This window comes from Eptatretus burgeri, chromosome 9 (assembly GCF_056783735.1).
Source record: "Eptatretus burgeri isolate ZD-2024b chromosome 9, Ebu_testis_v1, whole genome shotgun sequence".
Classification (NCBI taxonomy): Eukaryota; Metazoa; Chordata; class Myxini; order Myxiniformes; family Myxinidae; genus Eptatretus; species Eptatretus burgeri.
The window spans coordinates 103,090,619-103,115,064 of NC_140969.1; the positions used below are offsets into that span (position 1 = coordinate 103,090,619).

At 39.9% G+C, this 24,446-nt stretch overlaps 1 protein-coding gene across 5 annotated transcripts; it reads right to left on the bottom strand.

Moving 5' to 3' along the window:
* Nucleotides 1-4,352: 4,352 nt before the first annotated feature.
* On the bottom strand, nucleotides 4,353-12,437 carry LOC147020783 (uncharacterized). Of its 5 annotated transcripts, none has more exons than XR_015061961.1 (8): nucleotides 12,059-12,437; nucleotides 11,674-11,919; nucleotides 10,782-11,037; nucleotides 8,739-10,217; nucleotides 8,259-8,500; nucleotides 8,070-8,139; nucleotides 6,024-6,125; nucleotides 4,353-5,228 (listed from the first exon to the last, which is right to left on the bottom strand). XR_015061961.1 is itself a non-coding variant. In XM_085896419.1 (4 exons), exons 1-4 carry the CDS (start codon nucleotides 12,205-12,207, stop codon nucleotides 10,209-10,211), a joined length of 663 nt encoding a protein of 220 aa, XP_085752545.1. In that variant the 5' UTR covers nucleotides 12,208-12,437; the 3' UTR covers nucleotides 8,519-10,208. The 5 variants fall into 5 exon arrangements, 1 of the variants encoding a protein (XP_085752545.1); XR_015061959.1 differs by having other exon boundaries at nucleotides 11,674-11,922; XR_015061962.1 differs by having other exon boundaries at nucleotides 10,782-11,487; nucleotides 11,674-11,922; nucleotides 12,059-12,436.
* Between the last annotated feature and the right edge of the window lie 12,009 nt (nucleotides 12,438-24,446).

A 24,446-nucleotide genomic window follows, 5' to 3' on the forward strand; every position in this document is an offset into this window, starting at 1 on the left:
CTTCGAGTTATTTTTTCGCTAGGTTTTTCCTTGTCAACTACTACGACATCCACTACAACAACGCCACTGTCCCGCACTCGACCGGTCGCCATTGCCCACGTGTTTTCGGCTGAAGGCTTGGGCGGAGCCTCAAACCCCTCAGATCGAGGCTCCGTCCCAAGGAAGAGCATGGACTGTTTCCTCCAGCCAATGAGCAAAGGGCGAGTATGACGCACGCCCCAGCCAGTCGGGAGGTGACCACGAGTCATCCGACAACCCCTCGTCCAATCAGGAGGCGAGTGGGAGGAGAAGAGGCCCCTCCCACCTAAGGAGGAGTAGAGTGGTTGTCTGGACCAGTGCTGGAGGGACAAGGGTGCGTTCTGCAGGATCGTTGCGATTGCGGTCTGTGGTCTTGGTGGCGAGTGTGGCTTGATCCCGTTCGTGGGCCGTGGACTTCGGGTCGTGGGTTCGAGTCGCTGAAACCGGACGAGGCGGGGAGGTACCCGGCTCTGCCGAAAATAGAACCACGAGGTCCATTTATTTTGTGTGTGTGTGTGTGTGTGTGTGTGTGTGTGTGTGTGTGTGTGTGTGTGTGTGTGTGTGTGTGTGTGTGTGTGTGTGTGTGTGTGTGTGTGTGTGGGTGTGTGGGGGGCGCCGCCCTGTAAGTAGAATTGTTAAGTGCTTTTTCTTTGCTCATTATACATTGCCTGCCTTTTATTCGTGATAACTCTGCTCTTTCCCCCCCCCTCCCCGATTATTGTTCCGAGTACGTGTGTGGCCGTACGTGCAAAAAAAAAAACACATTTCAAACCGACCCAGAAACAACAACCACACAGGTTGTTCCTTCGCTCTCGCGTGCCCGTACGTGCAACCCCCCCCCTCCAAAAAAAACTTTCAAACAACGACATAGGCCATTCCTTCGCTCGTAAATGACGACTGGATTGGGGCATTGTGTTTATCTATAAATGCGCATAAGAAATCGAGAAATTATTAGAACACACTAAGTCATCACTATCCGGAAGTGGTGCGTGCCCGTACGGAATGTTCACCTGCATTCCACAAATTATCGCTTGCACTGAAGTAACAACTGCTGTGATACTTACACACACAGAGTTAATTAAAATCATTTACCTCCCTGTCTTTGCTTGCCATGACATTCGCTGCCATTGACCATTTCCACTCCTACGCCACGGTAACTAAGGCACCGATCCCCATCGTAACCGGCACGGCACGTGACGTCATTATCGGCCGGCCGCGCACTGGCCTACACAGCCATGCCTGCGCAGCAACGTGTCCTTTCATTGGTTGGTAAATTAATGGCCATAACTTGAGAAGCACTTATCCGATTAATATCAAACTTTGAAAAGGCACGTCAACAGGGCCCCAGCAATATACCTGGCACGTTTCAATTAGATCGGACCAGTGGTTGTTGAGAAACAGCGGTCTCACACACACACACACACACACACACACACACACACACACACACACACACACACACACACACACACACACACACACACACACACACACACACACACACACACACACACACATTGCTGGAATTATAGATAGATAAATAAACCCCTGTTAAATGTTCCAGTTCGTTGTTTGTGCTTTCGTTGGCCGAGCATGGTGCGGGTTTGAGAATTAGTAAGGCCGTTCGGGCCGGTAAGTTGCCACTTGGACCGACGGATCTTGGTAATCCCTGCTCGGTTTACACCCGGATCTGGCTTGGTAAACGGTCCGTTCCGCCCGAGGTCCGTCGAGGGTGTGGTTTTCCCTGGTCGTTGGACGACGTGAGTATTTAGGTATATTGAAATTAGGAAACTAACCCTACCCCACGCCGTCAAAATATTGGCGACCACGGTCCGCCAAGGGATCCATGAACTCTCGGACTTATCCGAGAGTCACGACCTAAATTCCGGGTGTTCGGTGGGAGACGACTCCACTGCTCCACCAAGTGGTCGTTTATCGCCACCGACCACCCCCCCCCCCCCCGGCCGGCAACAATACATCATTTCACCCCCACCTTGGCGTTTGTGTCTATTTGCAATGGGCATGATGTTACACAATCAAGCTTCATGAATAAGTTGTTGCAAGGAAGCACAAAAATTAAGAAAACTGTCTACAACTTGTGTGCACATCAATGTTGAGGCAGAATGAAGACAACAAGTGGATATCTTGGTCTTGTTACCTGTATAATTTCCACAACCTGGATTCCACAACCAGGAGAATGTCTTGGAACCCACCTTCAGGCGAAGCAGAACTTTGTCTCCCAAATGACACTTAATTCCATTGATGAGAGTCACAGGCCAGACTTAATGGCAGAGCTGAGCTGTTCAGCAAGTTGAGGCTTAAAACTGTACGCGCTGCAATGAGGGCGACAAGGAGTCGTGTGTGCGAGGAATCTGTGGTCAATTGATTCTTGTCCTGCTTATAGAGGAATTGGTGCATTGCGTTCCTCCAAGCCTATCCATCGGTGCACTGCAGTTTGAGCGGAGTGTGGTTGGCTTTTGACAGAGGAGTCCGAAGTTAAGGCCCGCCGGGCTGGTTACTTTAAGCGGTTCTACCAGGCTGACCATCAGGCTGTTGAGTTGGATATCAGGGGTGTAACTATCACTATTGCTGGCGCTCCAATCAACTGTGAACCACCATCATTTGTCGAAACGCAGGCTACGGTGAACCGGTTGAAATGAGGTAAAGCTCATGGGATTTGTAGCATCCATGCTGAACTTCTTAAGGCTGTTGAAAACGCTGCACTCGTGTCGTTGTATACATTACTATTCTATGTCTGGATCACAGGCATCATCCCAACTGACTGGAAGAGGGGCCTTGTTGGCCCTCTCTCTAAAAGGAAGGGTGATCATCAGGACTGCAACATCCACTGAGGGGTGACATTGCTCTCAGTGCCAGGCAAGGTCTTTCCTCGGATAATTCTTGATGGAGCTCGCCACCATCTGCCTCAGCACCAGTACCCAGAGCAGTGAAACACCAAAGAGGTCAATGAATGACCGTTTTGTTGCTCTTTGGGTCCTCACGGAATGTAGATGAGAGTTTCAGCAGGGGATGCTCACAGCCTATGTTGAACACTGCAAAGCATTCGATTCCGTGAATCTGGATGCCCTCTTGAAGATTCTCAGTCTTCATGAATACCACCAAACCTGATCAATATGAATTCTGAACTATACTCTGGAACTGAGCGTGTTCTGAGATGTGGTCGTTCCATCTCTGACATTTCCAGTTGTTACTGGAGTTCTTCAGAGGTGTGTACTGGCCCCCACATTTTTCAGCACTTTTATGGACTGGATTCTGAGGAGGAAGTCTGAGAGATCAAGTTGCGGTGCTTTGTTGAGGAATATCACGATCTCTGACCTTGATTAAACAGATGATTCAGTCATCTCTGCGCAGATGCAGGATATCCTTCTGGGGCTGCTCGACGCATTGAATGAGGAGTCGGAGCCATTGGGATTACCGGTTTCCTGCATAAAAACGAAGATCGAGGCTTTCAATGACATCTTGGATGCTGTTATCTTGTCTATACCTGTTTGTGGCAAGGATGTTGAACTCACACAGAGATTCACTTATCTTGGCAGTGATAACTCATGTATCTGCATGTTGTGAACCAGAGGCCAATAGACGTCTGAGTCAGACCTGGGGAGTCATGGATTCACTTGATCATGGGATGTGGCGCTGTCGGCACCTATTTAGGAGGACCAAAGTCCGAGTCTTTAAGTCCTTGGTGCTTCCAGTTTTGCTCTACGGATGTGACACTTGGACTCTGACCAGAGATCTGAGATGAAGACTTAACTCTTTCAGTACCATGTCTCTTTGGAGAATTGTTGGCCATTGCTGGTCAGACTTTATGTACAACGAGCGGTTGCTGAGAGAGATTCAGATGAGATTTGCTTTCTGTATATTCCGTGAGCGTCACCTGCTGCTGGATGGACATGTGGCTCATTTTCCCGACACTGATCCTGCTCACCACTTTGGACTCGTGAGTAGAGGAGGCCAAAAGGCTGATCACGTGCCTCGTGGTTGCACCAGGTTGATAGGCATCTCAAGGAAATGGGGATGTGCCAGGCATCTGCTGGGGGGGGGGGGGGTTGCCAGACGGAGCTGAAAGTGGACACTGACATGCTGCTCCGGCGCATGCTCCCATAACTGGCCTGACCTGACGTTAACTTTTGCAGAGAAATCTGTCAACACGGCTGGTGTATCAGTTTACCACATTAGAAATACCTTTTAGCTCACTGAGAATGTCCATCAATGTTTAAAACCTGTGAATGAATCAGGAGGCAGAAAACATTTCACAACTATTCTTCTCAACAAATGACAACAAAGAACATTCCATGAACTTCGTATTTATTAAAACAGCACAATGGCCATTTCAGCACAGAGTAAGAAGTGGAGAAAAGAGGAAATTCACACCAGAATAATTTTAATAAAGAAAGACAACTTTGTGAATCCGTTAACACGAAACCATTGACTTTTGGTCGCAACCACTCAAGAGAAATGTTTCACACAAAAAGATATAAAATAAAACAATGTACGAAAACACTTATCAAGGTAACACTGAATTGGGGGGAAAACAGACAAAACTGGAGAATTTTAAACACATGAACACAAAGATCATCTCAACACCGATTACAACTCAAGAACCAATCAAATAACGAGATGTCTCCGACTCAAGTTTCATCTCAACACACTGGAGTGTTAATAAATGTACAAAGATGAGTTTCATTCCTTCTTTCATTTCAATGTGAAACACAAGAAAAAACGAGGAGATGACATCTTCAGCATCACAAAGAGTGAGAGCGACTACTTCATACCTGCAGTACACCTGAATTACATTTTTTGAGGAGACACCATCTCCTTACTGGATGGTCATTGGTTCCTGAAGGAAGCTCATTCGCCCTTTGTCAGGTGCTGTTTTTAGTCTTGACAGGATGACACAGTCACCCTCCACACAAACAAGGCCAGCGAGGGGGGGGTCGGTGTTGGCGCTGACATTCCGACCATGCTGCAGGTCGCACTGAGTTACATGTTCACATTGACGGTCCCAAAAGACAGACCTGACGTCGTGTTGCAATAACCAGAAGAGAATTTTCATTCCAGTCGAGTAGTCATGTTGAACATGTCAGGAGATTCACACAGGAGTGTTACAGCCTTGAAAATAAACATCTCTTGGCTTCAATCCTGGGATGGAGACATTGTGGTTCGGTCGAGTCTTCTCAGGGATCACGAATCTATAAAAAATATATATATTTTATATAAATGTCATTTATCCTGAAAAAAACATTGTTTTCAGCGCACGGAGAAATGAATATCCTGCATGTGAAACACCAGGGTGACAGTTTATAGCCGTGTCGGGATTCAAACCCAGGTGATGTCATGATCTACCTGTGTATCACAGCAATGGTTTATGTGACGCTTAATATTTCAAAGCTGCGAACCAAGTGTTGCGTCATAAACAGGGTCCAGGGAGTTTGGGAATGAATAAAGGGGAGAACACAGCTCCAGAAGGGGAGAACACAGCTTCAGAAGGGGCGAACACAGCTTCAGAAGGGGCGAACAAAGCTTGAGAAGGGGAGAACACAGCTTGAGAAGGGGAGAACACAGCTTCAGAAGGGGAGAACACAGCTTCAGAAGGGGAGAACAGCTTCAGAAGGGGAGAACACAACTTCAGAAGGGCAGAACACAGCTTTAGAAGGGGAAAACACAGCTTCAGAAGGGGAGAACACAGCTTCAGAAGGGGAGAACACAGCTTCAGAAGGGGAGAACACAGCCCCAGAAGGGGAGAACACAGCCCCAGAAGGGGAGAACACAGCCCGAGAAGGGGAGAACACAGCTCCAGAAGGGAGAACACAGCTTCGATGAGGGGTGGGCAAGTGGAGCATTGTAAGAGAAGCGAGTGAAGCATTCCATGAGGAGTGAGTGGAGCATTCTTCGAGGAGTGAGTGGTGCGCCCCTTTGGTTCGTTCCAGCGAGGAATGTGCAAGGGCAAGGATATTACAAAACGTGCAAGAAGATAAATATTTTACCAGGATGAACTCCATTCGTCTTTCAAATGTTGAACGTCAGACATCTTGTCTCTCCATCCAGATGGAATGAGATATAGAAGACACTGGACACAGTATATTCCACTGGATGGTGCAAGAACAAAGAATAACTTCCAATAAAAAATGATTCAAGAAGCATTTACTCTCCTGACATGATCAGATATCCTGAATGAAGAAAGATTCCAGACCAATCACAGTTCATCTTCGCTTTGTGTATCATAATACTAAAACCACAAGAATCTCATCTGTGAGAGTGATTTGAAATCGATGCTTATCGACATTTACGGATAAAAATCAAATCCTGCCAAGGTAAATTATATATAAATAACACTGGTCAACAACAAATTTGTTGTCTGCATTTTTTAAGCTGATTTAGGACGAATCTGATGCGCTGAATCCAAAACTCACATTAGTTTTGTTCAATCAGGTCAAGTTTTTGAGATATGGCCACATGTCGTTTTTTACATTTTTGTTCACATGTACGCATGTGTGGAGCATTTTAGAAGAAGTTGGTGGGGGTAAAATGTCATGTCAAATAATTGTTTTGATTGGAAATAATTATTTTAATGACAAGAAGTATTCAGGTACGATAGTTCTGGGTGATTATGTCGAAAAGGGATCAGTTTGAAGTCATAAAACCTCAAAATCTTCCAAAAATTGGTGAGGCAAAGCATAAAGTTCGTGGATCAAAACTAAAGTTAATGGGGCAGATTTTGTAATAATGTGATACAAAAAAGTTGTATTTCTTTAAATTTCCTCCGTTTTTTCTCTGAAGAGAAGGACTTGGTGTACTGTGCTGATATTGCGCAGCTTCTGCTCAAGCTTGGAGTGCCACAGTACGAACCCAAAGATTGGAGACTGTTCATTGACAGCAGCAAGCGATCACTGAAATGTGTTCTGCTACACAACGGCAACCAGTTTGCCTCTGTACCCATCGCTCACTCGACTACACTGAAGGAGAAGTATGAAGCGGTGAAGTACGTGCTGGAGAAAATTGGTTATGATCAGCATAAGTGGTTTATTTGTGTTGACCTGAAGATGGTGAACCTTTTGTTGGGACAACAGTCTGGCTTCACCAAGTACCCATGTTTTCTGTGCATGTGGGATAGTAGGGACCGTGCTCAGCATGACACGAAGAAGGACTGGCCTGTGCGGGAGGAATTGGTGCCATGCAAAGAAAGGAACGTCATCAACGACCCTCTGGTGGACAGAGACAGAATACTCTTCCCACCGCTGCACATCAAGCTCGGCTTAATCAAGCAGTTCACCAAGGCTCTGGACAAAGATGGTGACTGCTTCACTTACTTGTGCCAGGCTTTTCCAGGATTGACCATGGAGAAGTTGAAAGCTGGCATCTTTGATGGTTCTCAGATCCGTCAGCTCATCAGAGATCCAGAGTTCAAAAACTCAATGAACGAAGTGGAACTGGAAGCGTGGAAGACATTTGTTTTGGTAGTGAAGAACTTTCTTGGCAACAATAAGGCCAGAAACTACGCAGAACTTGTCAACAACATGCTGACTGCTTTCAGAAACCTGGGCTGCAACATGAGCATCAAGATGCACTACCTATTTTCACATATGAACCGGTTTCCTGAGAACCTGGGTTCAATGAGTGACGAGCAGGGGGAGAGATTCCATCAGGACATGAAGGAGATGGAGACCAGGTATCAGGGTCGCTGGGACGCAGTCATGATGGCTGACTACTGTTGGAATCTGAAGAGAGACCTCCCTGCCGCTGAACATTCCAGGAGTTCGAAGAAACGGAAGTTCAAGCCCTGAAGTTTGAACAGTGGTGACGCAACATGCAATTTACTTGTACTTACCTTTATCAATGCCCACCATTCAGATGACAGTAATCGATGTTTCTATCATGTAATCAATAAATGTTGTTGGCAAAACATTTTTTTTCTTAAAAACATGTTTAGGATGATATGTGTTGACAAAAATCAGCTGATAATGCCACAAAAATGTAATTGATTTTGTCACAAGATCTGATTTTTTCAAATCAACTTAGCACAAAAACCTGACCTGATGGAGAGAAACGGATGCCATTTCCTGATTCAGCAGTGCCAGAATACCCTGATTCACTTGTAGAAATCTAGACAACATTCAGAAAGTAAAAAATTGTTGACCAGTGTAATAATCCCACTGAGAAAAGTACATAAATAAATAAAGAAGAGCGACACACGGTCGGCCCTTTGCTGTTTCAAACCGTACCTGGGTTCCTCTGCAGGTGCCGATCCAGGTACGTTCAATCAGAACACAGCACAAGATGAAGAAGCAATGGACAACCCCAATTTACAGGAGAAGTCACATGGGTTTTCAGCACAAACACAGGACACGTGAATGAAGAAAAGGGAGCGAGATGACAATCCTGGTGTTTATACCATGTTTATAACATCCTCCTGCTGGAATCCCTGTACTCCTTCCTCCATGACGTGACCTTCCAGGCGGTTCACCTGCAACAATAGAATAACACAAACACACGAGGATATGACAAGAAGGGGTACAAAAGGTGACATCTTGTGAGATAATTTCACTTCTGAAAAACTTTGAAAAACAGGATTGTCACAAACATTCCAAGGGGAACTGTACGATCACTTGGAAAACATGGCAAGGAAGGTTCAGATGAAGGGACTCGCACAATGTTGTAACAATTAGTGAGTGTTTTACCAAATGAGTGTTACAATAACTCACGATGAAAACCTCTCGTGGAGAAAGATAAACACCATGATGATCCCCAGCAATCTGCATCCATCACAGACTCTTGGAAAATACAAAACAGGAGACAAAGACAAAATGAAGAACCAATTCCAAGAACACAAAAATCTCGTTTGGTGGAACAGAGATGATAATGGAGGTGTCCTGGTGTTTATAACATGGTGAAATTTCAATGTGCAGTTACAGGTGAAAGGAGGACAGCATTTGCTCATGTGAAGAAAAGCTCGCAGGTAGACAGGCAGGTAGGCCTCTGATATTCGTGGACCAGAGTGAAAAGGTGTGAATGTGAACAACGATGGGATCATGAGGGTAGTGGGGGAGGGGGGCAAGGTAGTGTGATTGAGCAAGATGTGGGGATGGAGGTGCAGGCTCGATCGGGGTGAGAGGCAAGAGGAAGCCCAACGGTGTTGAGAGGGAAATGTGGAGCAGTTTGTGTGTGTTTCGTACAAAACGATTTATGTTTGTAAACCGTGAGTGTTCTTGGAAAAGTGTTCACACCTGTCACGACTGGGGTGAAGAGCTGGGTTACTGAATGCTTCGAAGGAGGTCGTACTAAACCTTCGTGGCAGAATAAGCTGAGAGGGCTTACGTATTGGCCAGGAAGGTAAAAGTGAAAAAGTGAGTGTGCCTGAAGGAAGATTAGTGTTTGAGACAGATGGAGAAGAAGAAGCGATGGACAACTCCGATTTACAGGAGAAGTCACCTGGGTTTTCAGCACAAACACAGGACACATGAATGAAGAAAAGTGAGCGAGATGACAACCTCCACGTGGTGCTCCTGTTAAATGATATTCAACCATTTTACACTCTGAAGTTATCAGGACTGATGTCATTAACTGACCAATACCACCGACGCACTCGGGACAAACCCCAGCAATGGGGATCGAGATTGCGTAGCACTAAATAAAGTCCTTTTCAAGGTCAAAAGCCATGGACCACAACTAGACCAGTAGGTCCCTCCTCCACATCCCCCAACTCATTGTTGAGGGGCTGACATTTCCTAATTGTGAGATCCTCGCCAACATCCTGAAGGACTACAACATTGACGTAGCCATACTCCAGGAAACTCATCACGAGGATGACAAAAAGGCTGCAAAGAGAAAGATTGGAGATTAGCTCTCCACCAACTCACACCTGAGGCAGCGACATGGCTGCAGAACCTCGACATGAAACTTTAGCGCAATCCATATTGGTCGTTCACAAGAAGAAAGATGTGAAGAAAAAAAACATTAAAATAATTCTTGATGGATGTGCAGGCTTAAACATTTCAAAAACAATTGAAATTTAAAAAGTGACGTCATGTCCTGTAAACCAATCCATGAGGATACAGTCTTGGTGGAGGAGGCATTGATGGCTTTGTCGAGCATCTCCACTGTATCCCGACAGGAAAGAAGCTCTGTTGTAAAACAGCCTCAATCTGCCACCACGCCAAGGTAGAAATGCCAGGTCAGGTGAGCTGCAATGAGGTGAGGCAACCACAACCATCAATACAAGGCTCAAAACCATGTGATTATCTGTCAGAGCCCAGACTGATGGAATGATACCCGGAAAGGTATGATTGACAATAGAGAACGAATACACCTTGATCGAAGCTCGCTACGGAGGGAAATTTCATTCCGATCGGCTGAACTATCGTCGAGTTATGTAAAAAAATATTAAAATTACTACCATTAGGTCATGACCTTAAAATTAGGTCAACATCAAAAGACATGACATCAACCCCACCGACTTCACATTCACATTATTGATGTAAAATTTCATTCCAAAAGTTCCAGCGGGCCCCGATATCCAGCTCGGTAATTGATACGGTCCGGGAATTTCGAGTGTGAGGAGTGCAGGAAGAAAATAATGATCATAATAACTTTCTAAATGGGGGTTTACTACTCCGAGGGGTTGAAGAAACTTGTGGTTCCAATTAAAAATAGGGGACGATAATTGCGGAAACAAACCCGACAACAGCAACTAGCCTTCCCCAAGCAAGGGGGAGGCTCAACAAACGATATTTGATGAAGTAGCACACCTGGTGTTCGAGTTGTGCCGACAGGTGAAGGGGAACTCGGCACAACCTTCCATTCGTTCCTCGTTCTTCATCTTGACTGCATTCACCGGACCCATCGCCAGTGTGTGTGGTCCCTCTCAGTGTATTATTCTTCCTTTCTCTTTTCTTTGTACTCTTCTGCTCCCACAATTCCTCCTCGTCCTCATCCTCACACTCTCTCTTCCTTTTGCTGCCCTTCTCCCGCTGTGGCTCTTGGGGAGCGATTTCCAATGGAGACCTTGGTAGGAGGGAAACGGAATGTTGAAGGTCACTTCCATTTGTGATGAAATCATGACCCCCCTCGCCCCATGATGCCCCACATCTTAAAGTCCCAAGCGAGTCACACCTCGTCCAGCCATCTTCCCTCTACAAAGTCAAAATGTTCAGTGTCCCCGAGAGGAACGTGTCCGTCTTTAAGATGGTGTTGAAGTGTTGGGTAGGAGTAATAAAGTGAGTCATAAACAGCAGAGGTGGAGAGTAAGCGGAAACCGAATCTTCTGATCACCAGCAACCGCTGACGAAGGTATTCATTAACCCCTTTGTTAGCATCAGTTGGTGGAGGTTAAAGATCCCATGGTGTCCACCACAAAGTGTCCGTGAGCTCTCACCGGTACACTGGACCATTGACAAGTTCCTGCTCGAACCAACAGCCATGCTTCGAGCAATGATGTAACCCAGCAGGCATGTACTGCATCCGAAACGAATGAACCCTTCATCAAGTTGTCATCCTTCCATGTTAATATGCAAATGTACATCCACAGATATATCAATATTTACAGGATTAACAAATACAAGGGAGTTCCTGCACTTCCTCCCGTACATGCTCCGATATCATGATATTGCACAAAATGATGGAGTTAGAAAGGGGACTCACAGCTCTTGGCAAGAAACGTCACCACGTCCCACATTGGCATCTCCACGACACAACCTCTTGGCCTCTCCTCCATCATGTGTCTCTTTTCTTTTCCTTTTGTTTTTACAAGTAGTGCTGGTGCCGTTCAGATCTTTCTGTACCCTTGGTATGGGGTTGGCATGGTGTTGGCACACACTTGGGAGTGTTGGTAAATGCTTTCTCCTGATCTTGATCTTGATGCGTGGAAGGGTCTTTGTTTGCTTGATACTGCTGAAAGACATATGGACCAAGGCAGGCTTACGGAAAAAGGAAACTGATACATGGAAACATCAGCTCACAGAGACGGGAATTAAAAACAAATAAAATAAATAAATTATTGTGAGAGATGATTTACACACTCACATACCTCGTTGGGAGCTTCACATCTTCTGAATTCTGCCCTTCTGTACCTGTATTCCAATCAAGACCATCAGGTGACCGCACATAGAACAGGAGATAAGCCTGTTGGTGCATCACCTCGGTCACGTTCACCTTGTTCACGAAAGCATCATTCATTTTAAACCAGGTGCCGTGACTCACCTGTGGGGAAGTGCATCAAATATCATCCTTGCATTGTGACAAAAGCTCAACATATCGAAGAACAATTCACTCCTTTCATATTTGTAGTTTGTGGTGGTGGTGACAATGGCCTGGCAAAGTTGATAAGTCTCAATGTCACTGCAGAGCAGAAACGTAAAGCTTATATTTTACAAAGAGCAAGAGTGTGAGGCCTGTACCATTGTCAGGGATTTGGAACTTCATTACATTGGGCGAGTCATTGTGTCGATACTCAGTCTGAACTCCACATTTCCACACCGATTGGCAAGGGAAATTAAAACCACCCATTGTTTTACTTACACAAGAGATGATGTTTTGGCGGCACCTCCCCTTCTGTGAAGGATCGTACGTAGGATGAGATCGCCTGGTTTCACGCCATTTTACATCTATGATGGATAAAACCAAGAACGGACTGGACACTCAACAACTAATAATGTTCCTCATGACCTGATCAAATGTTGTCCATTGTTCACTCAATAGACTCATGAACTGAGGTTCCATCTGGATGGTCACAATGGATAATCAAAATGTGATTCAATCACGTAACCTGAAGAACATGTTCCCCTCGGCCTGGAGGGCTGCTGTACATCCTATTGGACACAACAAGGTCACGCAGCAGATAATGGTCTCACGTGGATCACTCACCTTGACAAAACTGAAATAGTGACCTTTACAACTTCTTTTCCCATGATGGACGAGAACAGCATAAAGGAAGTAGTATATTGGAGGCCCGTCTGGTTGTGACATGTGGGGACGAAGATTCAGCTTTTCAACATATGGGAAGTTCTGTGGATAAATGATCACGTCATTGGAGGTCAAAAGTTCAAACACCAATTCAGTCCAAATCAGAAAGTCATTGCCGAATTCTAACCAGGTGTATCGAGCATTTTAGAGGTGAAATTGGTGACGTAGTGAGCACCTTGTGGAATGGTGCCTGATGAGGTCTTGGATCAGAAACAAAAATCACATTCGATCGTGAAAGTGTCCTGGTGTACAGGTGTTCCAGATAAGGACAAACGTACCTTTGAGATCTTTCCCCCAGTGACACAGGAAAACCTCTTCAGTGTGAAGGTGAGGACGTTTGGTGGGTCGTAAATTGTGGTAGCCATTGTGGCAGGTCTCTTTGAGTTGCACCTGGAAATCATCACCACAATCCCATCAAACGTGATCATGAGATATATAAACAACACTGGGGGTTCTGGTCACGTGGTGATCAGTCACCAGAAAAGTTGTTTTTTAAGAGACAGATAACTTTGAGAAACGTTTCCATTGTTTTAAAGATCTTTCCCTGCACAATGCAGATCAACATTTGGAACAACAGACGAAAGGTGCACCCACCGTTCACAGAAATAAGCATTGTCTCCAAACAGGTCGTCTCTCCTTGAAAAATGCTGAAGGGACTCCTCGATACCGGAAAAATTCTGTGGAAGGACAGGGTCATAGGTCAAAGGTCATGGAATCCGCACACGATCATTATTGTGAAGTTCGAGCACACCCCCCACCACCAGATTTATTTAGTTTATCACTTACATTTGTCTACCTGCACCAGGTCACGGCACGGCGAGTAAAACGAAACGGAAAAAATATTTTATAAAAAACTGAATCCCAACCTCAATATCGAGGAGAACGTCCCTCATCGGCTCGTTCCTGTTCGACTTGTGATGGCAAGTTAAACACTCAACTGATGGAGAAACGGACAATGGTTACCACAACACAGAGAATGTGATAACTGTTGTTTCACTCTTCCATGAGCCTACACTTGTGCATCAACACACTGGTTCGACCTCATAGTCAAGGAATTTCAGTTTGTACCTTATGGGATTAAAAACCCATTTATCATTGTCAAAAGATACAAAATATATATTATAGGCATCAACTAGTCCTTCACAAACATGAGAACACACACACACACACACACACACACACACACACACACACACACACACACACACACACACACACACACACACACACACACACACACACACACGTGGAGTGGAATTCTAACCATGAGATTGGCAGGTTCACTGAGAGTGATTCAAATGTGTTCAACGGATTAAAGCACAACCAAGATGGAGTTCATCAAAACTGAACAAATAAATAATGTGGCACACAATAAAACCTGTGTTATGTGATCCCCTTCCAATCAAATAAAAGCGGCCATACTGTACAGGTACCCAATGTGGTATTTACCATTACAGGGTGCTCATGTGTGCATGATCAGTTGGTCACAGAAGGCCGCAAGACGTTTGATCCACTCATTGTGATGGACTCACCTTGTGTTTGTAGGTACCCTTCAAATGTCCGACTGATCACCTTGGACGAACAGCAATGCTGACAGAGGCTGTGAAGTACAAAAGATAAATGTACAAACAGTAAATCATGAACTCACTGAGTTTGGGGTCTGAGTGTAGCTGGTTACGTACTCACCAGTAAGTATTCGTGTTTATTGAGTTTTATCCCTGGGGATGGGGATGAAGTTAGCAATAAATCCCAAAAAGCAAACATTATGCCACCACATCAGGATCCACCACAAACCAACCCTGACTGGTCACTCTGTCCATCCCTCTCCACTCTCACATACTCTATGTCAGTATTAGTCTGTCTTTGTACTCCCTTCTCATTACTTATCATGTATGTGTGCACCCTGACCATCATATCCTCCATCTCCACCCTCCAACCCACAACTACTCTAGAACTTTTAACATCTTAACTCCTCCACTATCGACAGTTCTCCGTCGATCATTCCCATATTGTCTTGTCTGATTCATTACTTGCAGGGCTACCCAGTATAGTTTTATGGGACGTAAAACACTTCCCCAAAAAAACAACAAACATTTCCTTCCCTTGATTGATTAAGGGTGGAAGATAAATATCTGGAGATAAATAGCAAGTTACAAATTCAAGAAGAAATGGAGGTGTCGAATTCAACTGGAATGTGGTGAACAAATGAAACATGGATCGTGACACTCACGATCAAAAGGGAAGTGCTCCAGGAGCTGTTTCACACCTAAAGGTCCCAAAAAATGATCACACCCATGTTCATTAACATTATATTAATTACTCACCATATTGAGAATTATCAATCATATCAATTAGTGGTAGTGTACCACAAGGCACTCTCATTATCCTACCAACTCGATGGCGGCTGTGGGGTTGTCAGGTGGCGTCGTTCACTGTCAGGATACGAAAGGTGTGTTATCACAGTGAAAATGGATTAAATCCAGGACAAAGTGGAATCAGCGAATCCTTTTGAGAAATTTGTGAGTTTTGCTTCATCAAGGTTCTGAAAGAGGTGTGATGATAAAACTATTGGTAGTCAAAGGATATGATGTATTTTACAAACATCTTACACTCTCTGTTCGTTCAACCATGTCCTCAGACCTGTTTGGGGGTTCGTGTCATGAGGCACTTTCTACCCTAACCCCCACCCTTCCAAAAGGCAGGAGGGACAATTGACCCCACACTGCCCCCCCACCCCCACCCCTCCTATGTCCCCCATCTCTGGAAGTCACGAAAATATTTGTATCAAACTAAACATCGCTGTGCTGACTTTATTAATAAAGCAAAGGTGACAAAATGGTGGTGACCTCGCAGCGTGAATGATAAACACGAGATATGTCCATGAAAAGGGAGAGGAAAACACAATGGATCACATTGAGATCTCCCAGCTGTGGAATCATGAACCTGGAAAAGTTTAGGTTCATAGAAGTAGATAAAACATAAAACAGAATGGATAGAAAAGGAAGAGGATGTGAAGCTCTCACGTATCATCTCGCTGCATGGCATCCAAGAGAAACCCGAGGAACTCGTGCGCGTCTTCCTGATTACCTTGAACAAAATGTTGTGCAATACCTGCAACCATTCAAACAACAATCTCTCCAAACAACAATCGATATGATCTTAAAATCCATTTATCATAAAATCAAAGCAATCTGTGAATTAAAACTGTGCAAGGAGAACAAAACACACACACACACACACACACACACACACACACACACACACACACACACACACACACACACACACACACACACACACACACACACACACGCACGCACGCGCACACACACACACACACACACACACACACACGCACGAACGCACGCACGCACGCACACACGCACACACGCACACACACACACGCACACACGCACGCAATTGTGACAACTCAATAAAAAAACCTCATCCTCCCCCTGCCAACTCTGTCTCCTCTTCATTCACTGCCACCCCCTCCCCCGCCCACTCAGCCCCAGATCCTCAACCTCCCCCTTCCAAAGCTGTTACATCTTTACTCTCAACCTCCTCCCATTCAGAAAAGCCAATGGGCATTCCCACGTCGAAACAGTGGAATACGTAAGGCTCACTGTTGCCCAATCAAGTGATCACCGACTTCACAGAAACCCATCACAATTTTAAGAGAAACAAGGAGCTGATACTCTCGGTCCCCCATCTTTTGGGTGGTATGAGGAATCGATCATTATCGAATGAAAGCTAAATCTTGAACTGCTTTTGAAACATCACGTGCACAAGCCAAGTTACTGAGATGGTTTCCAGGGCAACAAAAATCAGCCAATCACAGCCATGATCTCATCACGTTGGGATAATGTCCTGAGGAACAGATATCTACAATATGGAAGTTCAACGGTTTTGTAAACATCACGGACACAAAAGTACATGGACGGATGATCGATGATGGATGATTGGTGGATAATTCTACAGGGTTATAAAGTGTAACTTATTAAGGGTTCGAAAGTGTAAATTATAGAGGATTCTGAAGTGTAAATTATAGAGGGTTCTAAAGTGTAAATTATAAAGGGTTCTAAAGTGTAAAGTATAGAGGGTTGTGAAGTGTAAATTATAGAGGGTTTAAAGTGTAAATTCTAAAGGGTTCTAAAGTGTAAATTCGAAATGGTTCTAAAGTGTAAATTCTAAAGGGTTCTAAAGTGTAATTTATCAAGGGTTCTAAAGTGTAAATTCCAAATGATTCCAAAGTATAAATTCCAAATGCTTCCAAAGTGTAAATTCTAATGTGTTCTAAAGTGTAAATTCTCAATGGTTCTGAAGTGTAAATTCCAAATGGTTCCAAAGTGTAAATTCTAATGTGTTCTAAAGTGTACATTCGAAATGGTTCCAAAGTGTAAATTCTAATGTGTTCTGCAGTGTAAATTCTAAATGGTTCTAAAGTGGAAATTCTAAAGGGTTCTAAAGTGTAATTTAGCAAGGGTTCTAAAGTATAAATTCCAAATGGTTCCAAAGTGTAAATTATAATGTGTTCTAAAGTGTAAATTTTAAATGGTTCTAAAGTGTAAATTCCAAATGGTTCCAAAGTGTAAATTCTAATGTGTTCTAAAGTGTAAATTCCAAGTGGTTCCAAAGTGTAAATTATAATGTGTTCTAAAGTGTAAATTCTAAATGGTTCTAAAGTGTAAATTCTAATGTGTTCTAAAGTGTAAATTCGAAATGGTTCTAAAGTGTAAATTCTAAAGGGTTTTAAAGTGTAATTTATCAAGGGTTCTAAAGTATAAATTCAAAATGGTTCCAAAGTGTAAATTCTAATGTGTTCTTAAGTGTAAATTATAATGTGTTCTAAAGTGTAAATTCTAAATGGTTCTAAAGTGTAAATTCTAAATGGTTCTAAAGTGTAAATTCTAAAGGGTTCTAAACTGTAATTTATCAAGGGTTCTAAAGTGTAAATTCCAAATGATTCCAAAGTGTAAATTCTAATGTGTTCTGAAGTGTAAATTCCAAATGGTTCCAAAGTGTAAATTCTAATGTGTTCCAAAGTGTAAATTCCAAATGGTTCTAAAGTGTAAATTCTAAATGGTTCCAAAGTGTAACTTCTAATGTGTTCTAAAGTGTAAATTCTAAATGGTTCCAAAGTGTAACTTCTAATGTGTTCTAAAGTGTAAATTCTAAATGGTTCTAAAGTGTAAATTCTAAAGGGTTCTAAAGTGTAATTTATCAAGGGTTCTAAAGTATAAATTCCAAATGGTTCCAAAGTGTAAATTCTAATGTGTTCTACAGTGTAAATTCTAAATGGTTCTAAAGTGTAAATTCCAAATGGTTCCAAAGTGTAAATTATAATGTGTTCTAAAGTATAAATTCCAAATGGGTCCAAAGTGTAAATTCAAATGTGTTCTAAAGTGTAAATTCTAAAGGGTTCTAAAGTGTAATTTATCAAGGGTTCTAAAGTGTAAATTCCAAATGGTTCCAAAGTGTAAATTCTAATGTGTTCTAAAGTGTAAATTCCAAATGGTTCTAAAGTGTAAATTCCAAATGTTTCCAAAGTGTAAAATCTAATGTGTTCTAAAATGTAAATTCCAAATGGTTCCAAAGTGTAAATTCTAATGTGTTCTAAAGTGTAAATTCGAAATGGTTCTAAAGTGTAAATTCTAAAGGGTTCTAAAGTGTAATTTATCAAGGGTTCTAAAGTATAAATTCCAAATGGTTCCAAAGTGTAAATTATAATGTGTTCTACAGTGTAAATTCTAAATGGTTCTAAAGTGTAAATTCCAAATGGTTCCAAAGTGTAAATTATAATGTGTTCTAAAGTGTAAATTCCAAGTGGGTCCAAAGTGTAAATTCTAATGTGTTCTAAGGTGTAAATTCGAAATGGTTCTAAAGTGTAAATTCTAAAGGGTTCTAAAGTGTAAATTCCAAATGGTTCGAAAGTGTAAATTCTAATGTGTTCTAAAGTGTAAATTCCAAATGGTTCCAAAGTGTAAATTCTAATGTGTTATAAAGTGTAAATTCCAAATGGTTCTAAAGTGTAAATTCCAAATGTTTCCCAAGTGTAAAATCTAATGTGTTCTAAAATGTAAATTCCAAATGGTTCCAAAGTGTAAATTCTAATGTGTTCTAAGGTGTAAATTCGAAATGGTTCTAAAGTGTAAATTCTAAAGGGTTCTAAAGTGTAATTTATCAAGGGTTCTAAAGTATAAATTCCAAATGGTTCTAAAGTGTAAATTCTAATGTGTTCTTAAGTGTAAATTATAATGTGTTCTAAAGTGTAAATTCTAAATGGTTCTAAAGTGTAAATTCTAAATGGTTCTAAAGTGTAAATTCTAAAGGGTTCTAAACTGTAATTTATCAAGGGTTCTAAAGTGTAAATTCCAAATGATTCCAAAGTGTAAATTCTAATGTGTTCTGAAGTGTAAATTCCAAATGGTTCCAAAGTGTAAATTCTAATGTGTTCTAAAGTGTAAATTCCAAATGGTTCTAAAGTGTAAATTCTAAATGGTTCCAAAGTGTAACTTCTAATGTGTTCTAAAGTGTAAATTCTAAATGGTTCTAAAGTGTAAATTCTAAAGGGTTCTAAAGTGTAATTTATCAAGGGTTCTAAAGTATAAATTCCAAATGGTTCCAAAGTGTAAATTCTAATGTGTTCTACAGTGTAAATTCTAAATGGTTCTAAAGTGTAAATTCCAAATGGTTCCAAAGTGTAAATTATAATGTGTTCTAAAGTGTAAATTCCAAATGGGTCCAAAGTGTAAATTCAAATGTGTTCTAAAGTGTAAATTCTAAAGGGTTCTAAAGTGTAATTTATCAAGGGTTCTAAAGTATAAATTCCAAATGGTTCCAAAGTGTAAATTCTAATGTGTTCTACAGTGTAAATTCTAAATGGTTCTAAAGTGTAAATTCCAAATGGTTCCAAAGTGTAAATTATAATTTGTTCTAAAGTGTAAATTCCAAATGGGTCCAAAGTGTAAATTCAAATGTGTTCTAAAGTGTAAATTCTAAAGGGTTCTAAAGTGTAATTTATCAAGGGTTCTAAAGTGTAAATTCCAAATGGTTCCAAAGTGTAAATTCTAATGTGTTCTAAAGTGTAAATTCGAAATGGTTCTAAAGTGTAAATTCCAAATGTTTCCAAAGTGTAAAATCCAATGTGTTCTAAAATGTAAATTCCAAATGGTTCCAAAGTGTAAATTCTAATGTGTTCTAAAGTGTAAATTCGAAATGGTTCTAAAGTGTAAATTCTAAAGGGTTCTAAAGTGTAATTTATCAAGGGTTCTAAAGTATAAATTCTAAATGGTTCCAAAGTGTAAATTTTAATGTGTTCTACAGTGTAAATTCTAAATGGTTCTAAAGTGTAAATTCCAAATGGTTCAAAGTGTAAATTATAATGTGTTCTAAAGTGTAAATTCCAAATGGTTCCAAAGTGTAAATTCTAATGTGTTCTAAGATGTAAATTCGAAATGGTTCTAAAGTGTAAATTCTAAAGGGTTCTAAAGTGTAATTTATCAAGGGTTCTAAAGTATAAATTCCAAATGGTTCTAAAGTGTAAATTCTAATGTGTTCTAACGTGTAAATTATAATGTGTTCTCAAGTGTAAATTCTAAATGGTTCCAAAGTGTAAATTATAATGTGTTCTAAAGTGTAAATTCCAAATGGGTCCAAAGTGTAAATTCAAATGTGTTCTAAAGTGTAAATTCTAAAGGGTTCTAAAGTGTAATTTATCAAGGGTTCTAAAGTGTAAATTCCAAATGGTTCTAAAGTGTAAATTCTAATGTGTTCTAAAGTGTAAATTCCAAATGGTTCCAAAGTGTAAATTCTAATGTGTTCTAAAGTGTAAATTCGAAATGGTTCTAAAGTGTAAATTCTAAAGGGTTCTAAAGTGTAATTTATCAAGAGTTCCAAAGTGTAAATTCCAAATGATTCCAAAGTGTAAATTCTAATGTGTTCTAAAGTGTAAATTCTAATGTGTTCTAAAGTGTAAATTCGAAATGGTTCTAAAGTGTATATTCTAAAGGGTTCTAAAGTGTAATTTATCAAGGGTTCTAAAGTGTAAATTCCAAATGATTCCAAAGTGTAAATTCTAATGTGTTCTAAAGTGTAAATTCTAATGTGTTCTTAAGTGTAAATTCTAAATGGTTCTAAAGTGTAAATTCCAAATGGGTCCAAAGTGTAAATTCAAATGTGTTCTAAAGTGTAAATTCTAAAGGGTTCTAAAGTGTAATTTATCAAGGGTTCTAAAGTGTAAATTCCAAATGGTTCCAAAGTGTAAATTCTAATGTGTTCTAAAGTGTAAATTCCAAATGGTTCCAAAGTGTAAATTCTAATGTGTTCTAAAGTGTAAATTTTAAATGGTTCTAAAGTGTAAATTCCAAATGGTTCCAAAGTGTAAATTCTAATGTGTTCTAAAGTGTAAATTCCAAGTGGTTCCAAAGTGTAAATTATAATGTGTTCTAAAGTGTAAATTCGAAATGGTTCTAAAGTGTAAATTCTAAAGGGTTTTAAAGTGTAATTTATCAAGGGTTCTAAAGTATAAATTCAAAATGGTTCCAAAGTGTAAATTCTAATGTGTTCTTAAGTGTAAATTATAATGTGTTCTAAAGTGTAAATTCTAAATGGTTCTAAATTGTAAATTCTAAATGGTTCTAAAGTGTAAATTCTAAAGGGTTCTAAACTGTAATTTATCAAGGGTTCTAAAGTGTAAATTCCAAATGATTCCAAAGTGTAAATTCTAATGTGTTCTGAAGTGTAAATTCCAAATGGTTCCAAAGTGTAAATTCTAATGTGTTCCAAAGTGTAAATTCCAAATGGTTCTAAAGTGTAAATTCTAAATGGTTCCAAAGTGTAACTTCTAATGTGTTCTAAAGTGTAAATACTAAATGGTTCCAAAGTGTAACTTCTAATGTGTTCTAAAGTGTAAATTCTAAATGGTTCTAAAGTGTAAATTCTAAAGGGTTCTAAAGTGTAATTTATCAAGGGTTCTAAAGTATAAATTCCAAATGGTTCCAAAGTGTAAATTCTAATGTGTTCTACAGTGTAAATTCTAAATGGTTCTAAAGTGTAAATTCCAAATGGTTCCAAAGTGTAAATTATAATTTGTTCTAAAGTGTAAATTCCAAATGGGTCCAAAGTGTAAATTCAAATGTGTTCTAAAGTGTAAATTCTAAAGGGTTCTAAAGTGTAATTTATCAAGGGTTCTAAAGTGTAAATTCCAAATGGTTCCAAAGTGTAAATTCTAATGTGTTCTAAAGTGTAAATTCCAAATGGTTCTAAAGTGTAAATTCCAAATGTTTCCAAAGTGTAAAATCCAATGTGTTCTAAAATGTAAATTCCAAATGGTTCCAAAGTGTAAATTCTAATGTGTTCTAAAGTGTAAATTCGAAATGGTTCTAAAGTGTAAATTCTAAAGGGTTCTAAAGTGTAATTTATCAAGGGTTCTAAAGTATAAATTCTAAATGGTTCCAAAGTGTAAATTTTAATGTGTTCTACAGTGTAAATTCTAAATGGTTCTAAAGTGTAAATTCCAAATGGTCCAAAGTGTAAATTATAATGTGTTCTAAAGTGTAAATTCCAAATGGTTCCAAAGTGTAAATTCTAATGTGTTCTAAGATGTAAATTCGAAATGGTTCTAAAGTGTAAATTCTAAAGGGTTCTAAAGTGTAATTTATCAAGGGTTCTAAAGTATAAATTCCAAATGGTTCTAAAGTGTAAATTCTAATGTGTTCTAACGTGTAAATTATAATGTGTTCTCAAGTGTAAATTCTAAATGGTTCCAAAGTGTAAATTATAATGTGTTCTAAAGTGTAAATTCCAAATGGGTCCAAAGTGTAAATTCAAATGTGTTCTAAAGTGTAAATTCTAAAGGGTTCTAAAGTGTAATTTATCAAGGGTTCTAAAGTATAAATTCCAAATGGTTCCAAAGTGTAAATTCTAATGTGTTCTACAGTGTAAATTCTAAATGGTTCTAAAGTGTAAATTCCAAATGGTTCCAAAGTGTAAATTATAATTTGTTCTAAAGTGTAAATTCCAAATGGGTCCAAAGTGTAAATTCAAATGTGTTCTAAAGTGTAAATTCTAAAGGGTTCTAAAGTGTAATTTATCAAGGGTTCTAAAGTGTAAATTCCAAATGGTTCCAAAGTGTAAATTCTAATGTGTTCTAAAGTGTAAATTCCAAATGGTTCTAAAGTGTAAATTCCAAATGTTTCCAAAGTGTAAAATCCAATGTGTTCTAAAATGTAAATTCCAAATGGTTCCAAAGTGTAAATTCTAATGTGTTCTAAAGTGTAAATTCGAAATGGTTCTAAAGTGTAAATTCTAAAGGGTTCTAAAGTGTAATTTATCAAGGGTTCTAAAGTATAAATTCTAAATGGTTCCAAAGTGTAAATTTTAATGTGTTCTACAGTGTAAATTCTAAATGGTTCTAAAGTGTAAATTCCAAATGGTTCAAAGTGTAAATTATAATGTGTTCTAAAGTGTAAATTCCAAATGGTTCCAAAGTGTAAATTCTAATGTGTTCTAAGATGTAAATTCGAAATGGTTCTAAAGTGTAAATTCTAAAGGGTTCTAAAGTGTAATTTATCAAGGGTTCTAAAGTATAAATTCCAAATGGTTCTAAAGTGTAAATTCTAATGTGTTCTAACGTGTAAATTATAATGTGTTCTCAAGTGTAAATTCTAAATGGTTCCAAAGTGTAAATTATAATGTGTTCTAAAGTGTAAATTCCAAATGGGTCCAAAGTGTAAATTCAAATGTGTTCTAAAGTGTAAATTCTAAAGGGTTCTAAAGTGTAATTTATCAAGGGTTCTAAAGTGTAAATTCCAAATGGTTCTAAAGTGTAAATTCTAATGTGTTCTAAAGTGTAAATTCCAAATGGTTCCAAAGTGTCAATTCTAATGTGTTCTAAAGTGTAAATTCGAAATGGTTCTAAAGTGTAAATTCTAAAGGGTTCTAAAGTGTAATTTATCAAGAGTTCCAAAGTGTAAATTCCAAATGATTCCAAAGTGTAAATTCTAATGTGTTCTAAAGTGTAAATTCTAATGTGTTCTAAAGTGTAAATTCGAAATGGTTCTAAAGTGTATATTCTAAAGGGTTCTAAAGTGTAATTTATCAAGGGTTCTAAAGTGTAAATTCCAAATGATTCCAAAGTGTAAATTCTAATGTGTTCTAAAGTGTAAATTCTAATGTGTTCTTAAGTGTAAATTCTAAATGGTTCTAAAGTGTAAATTCCAAATGGGTCCAAAGTGTAAATTCAAATGTGTTCTAAAGTGTAAATTCTAAAGGGTTCTAAAGTGTAATTTATCAAGGGTTCTAAAGTGTAAATTCCAAATGGTTCCAAAGTGTAAATTCTAATGTGTTCTAAAGTGTAAATTCCAAATGGTTCCAAAGTGTAAATTCTAATGTGTTCTAAAGTGTAAATTTTAAATGGTTCTAAAGTGTAAATTCCAAATGGTTCCAAAGTG

Coding starts and splice junctions, on each gene's coding strand:
- LOC147020783 (XM_085896419.1), bottom strand. CDS start 12,207: ATGAATGATGCTTTCGTGAACAAGGTGAACGTGACCGAGGTGATGCAC. Junction 11,923..12,058: donor GATGTGAAGCTCCCAACGAG/GTATGTGAGTGT, acceptor TATGTCTTTCAG/CAGTATCAAGCAAACAAAGA. Junction 11,038..11,673: donor GACGTTTCTTGCCAAGAGCT/GTGAGTCCCCTT, acceptor CCTCCTACCAAG/GTCTCCATTGGAAATCGCTC.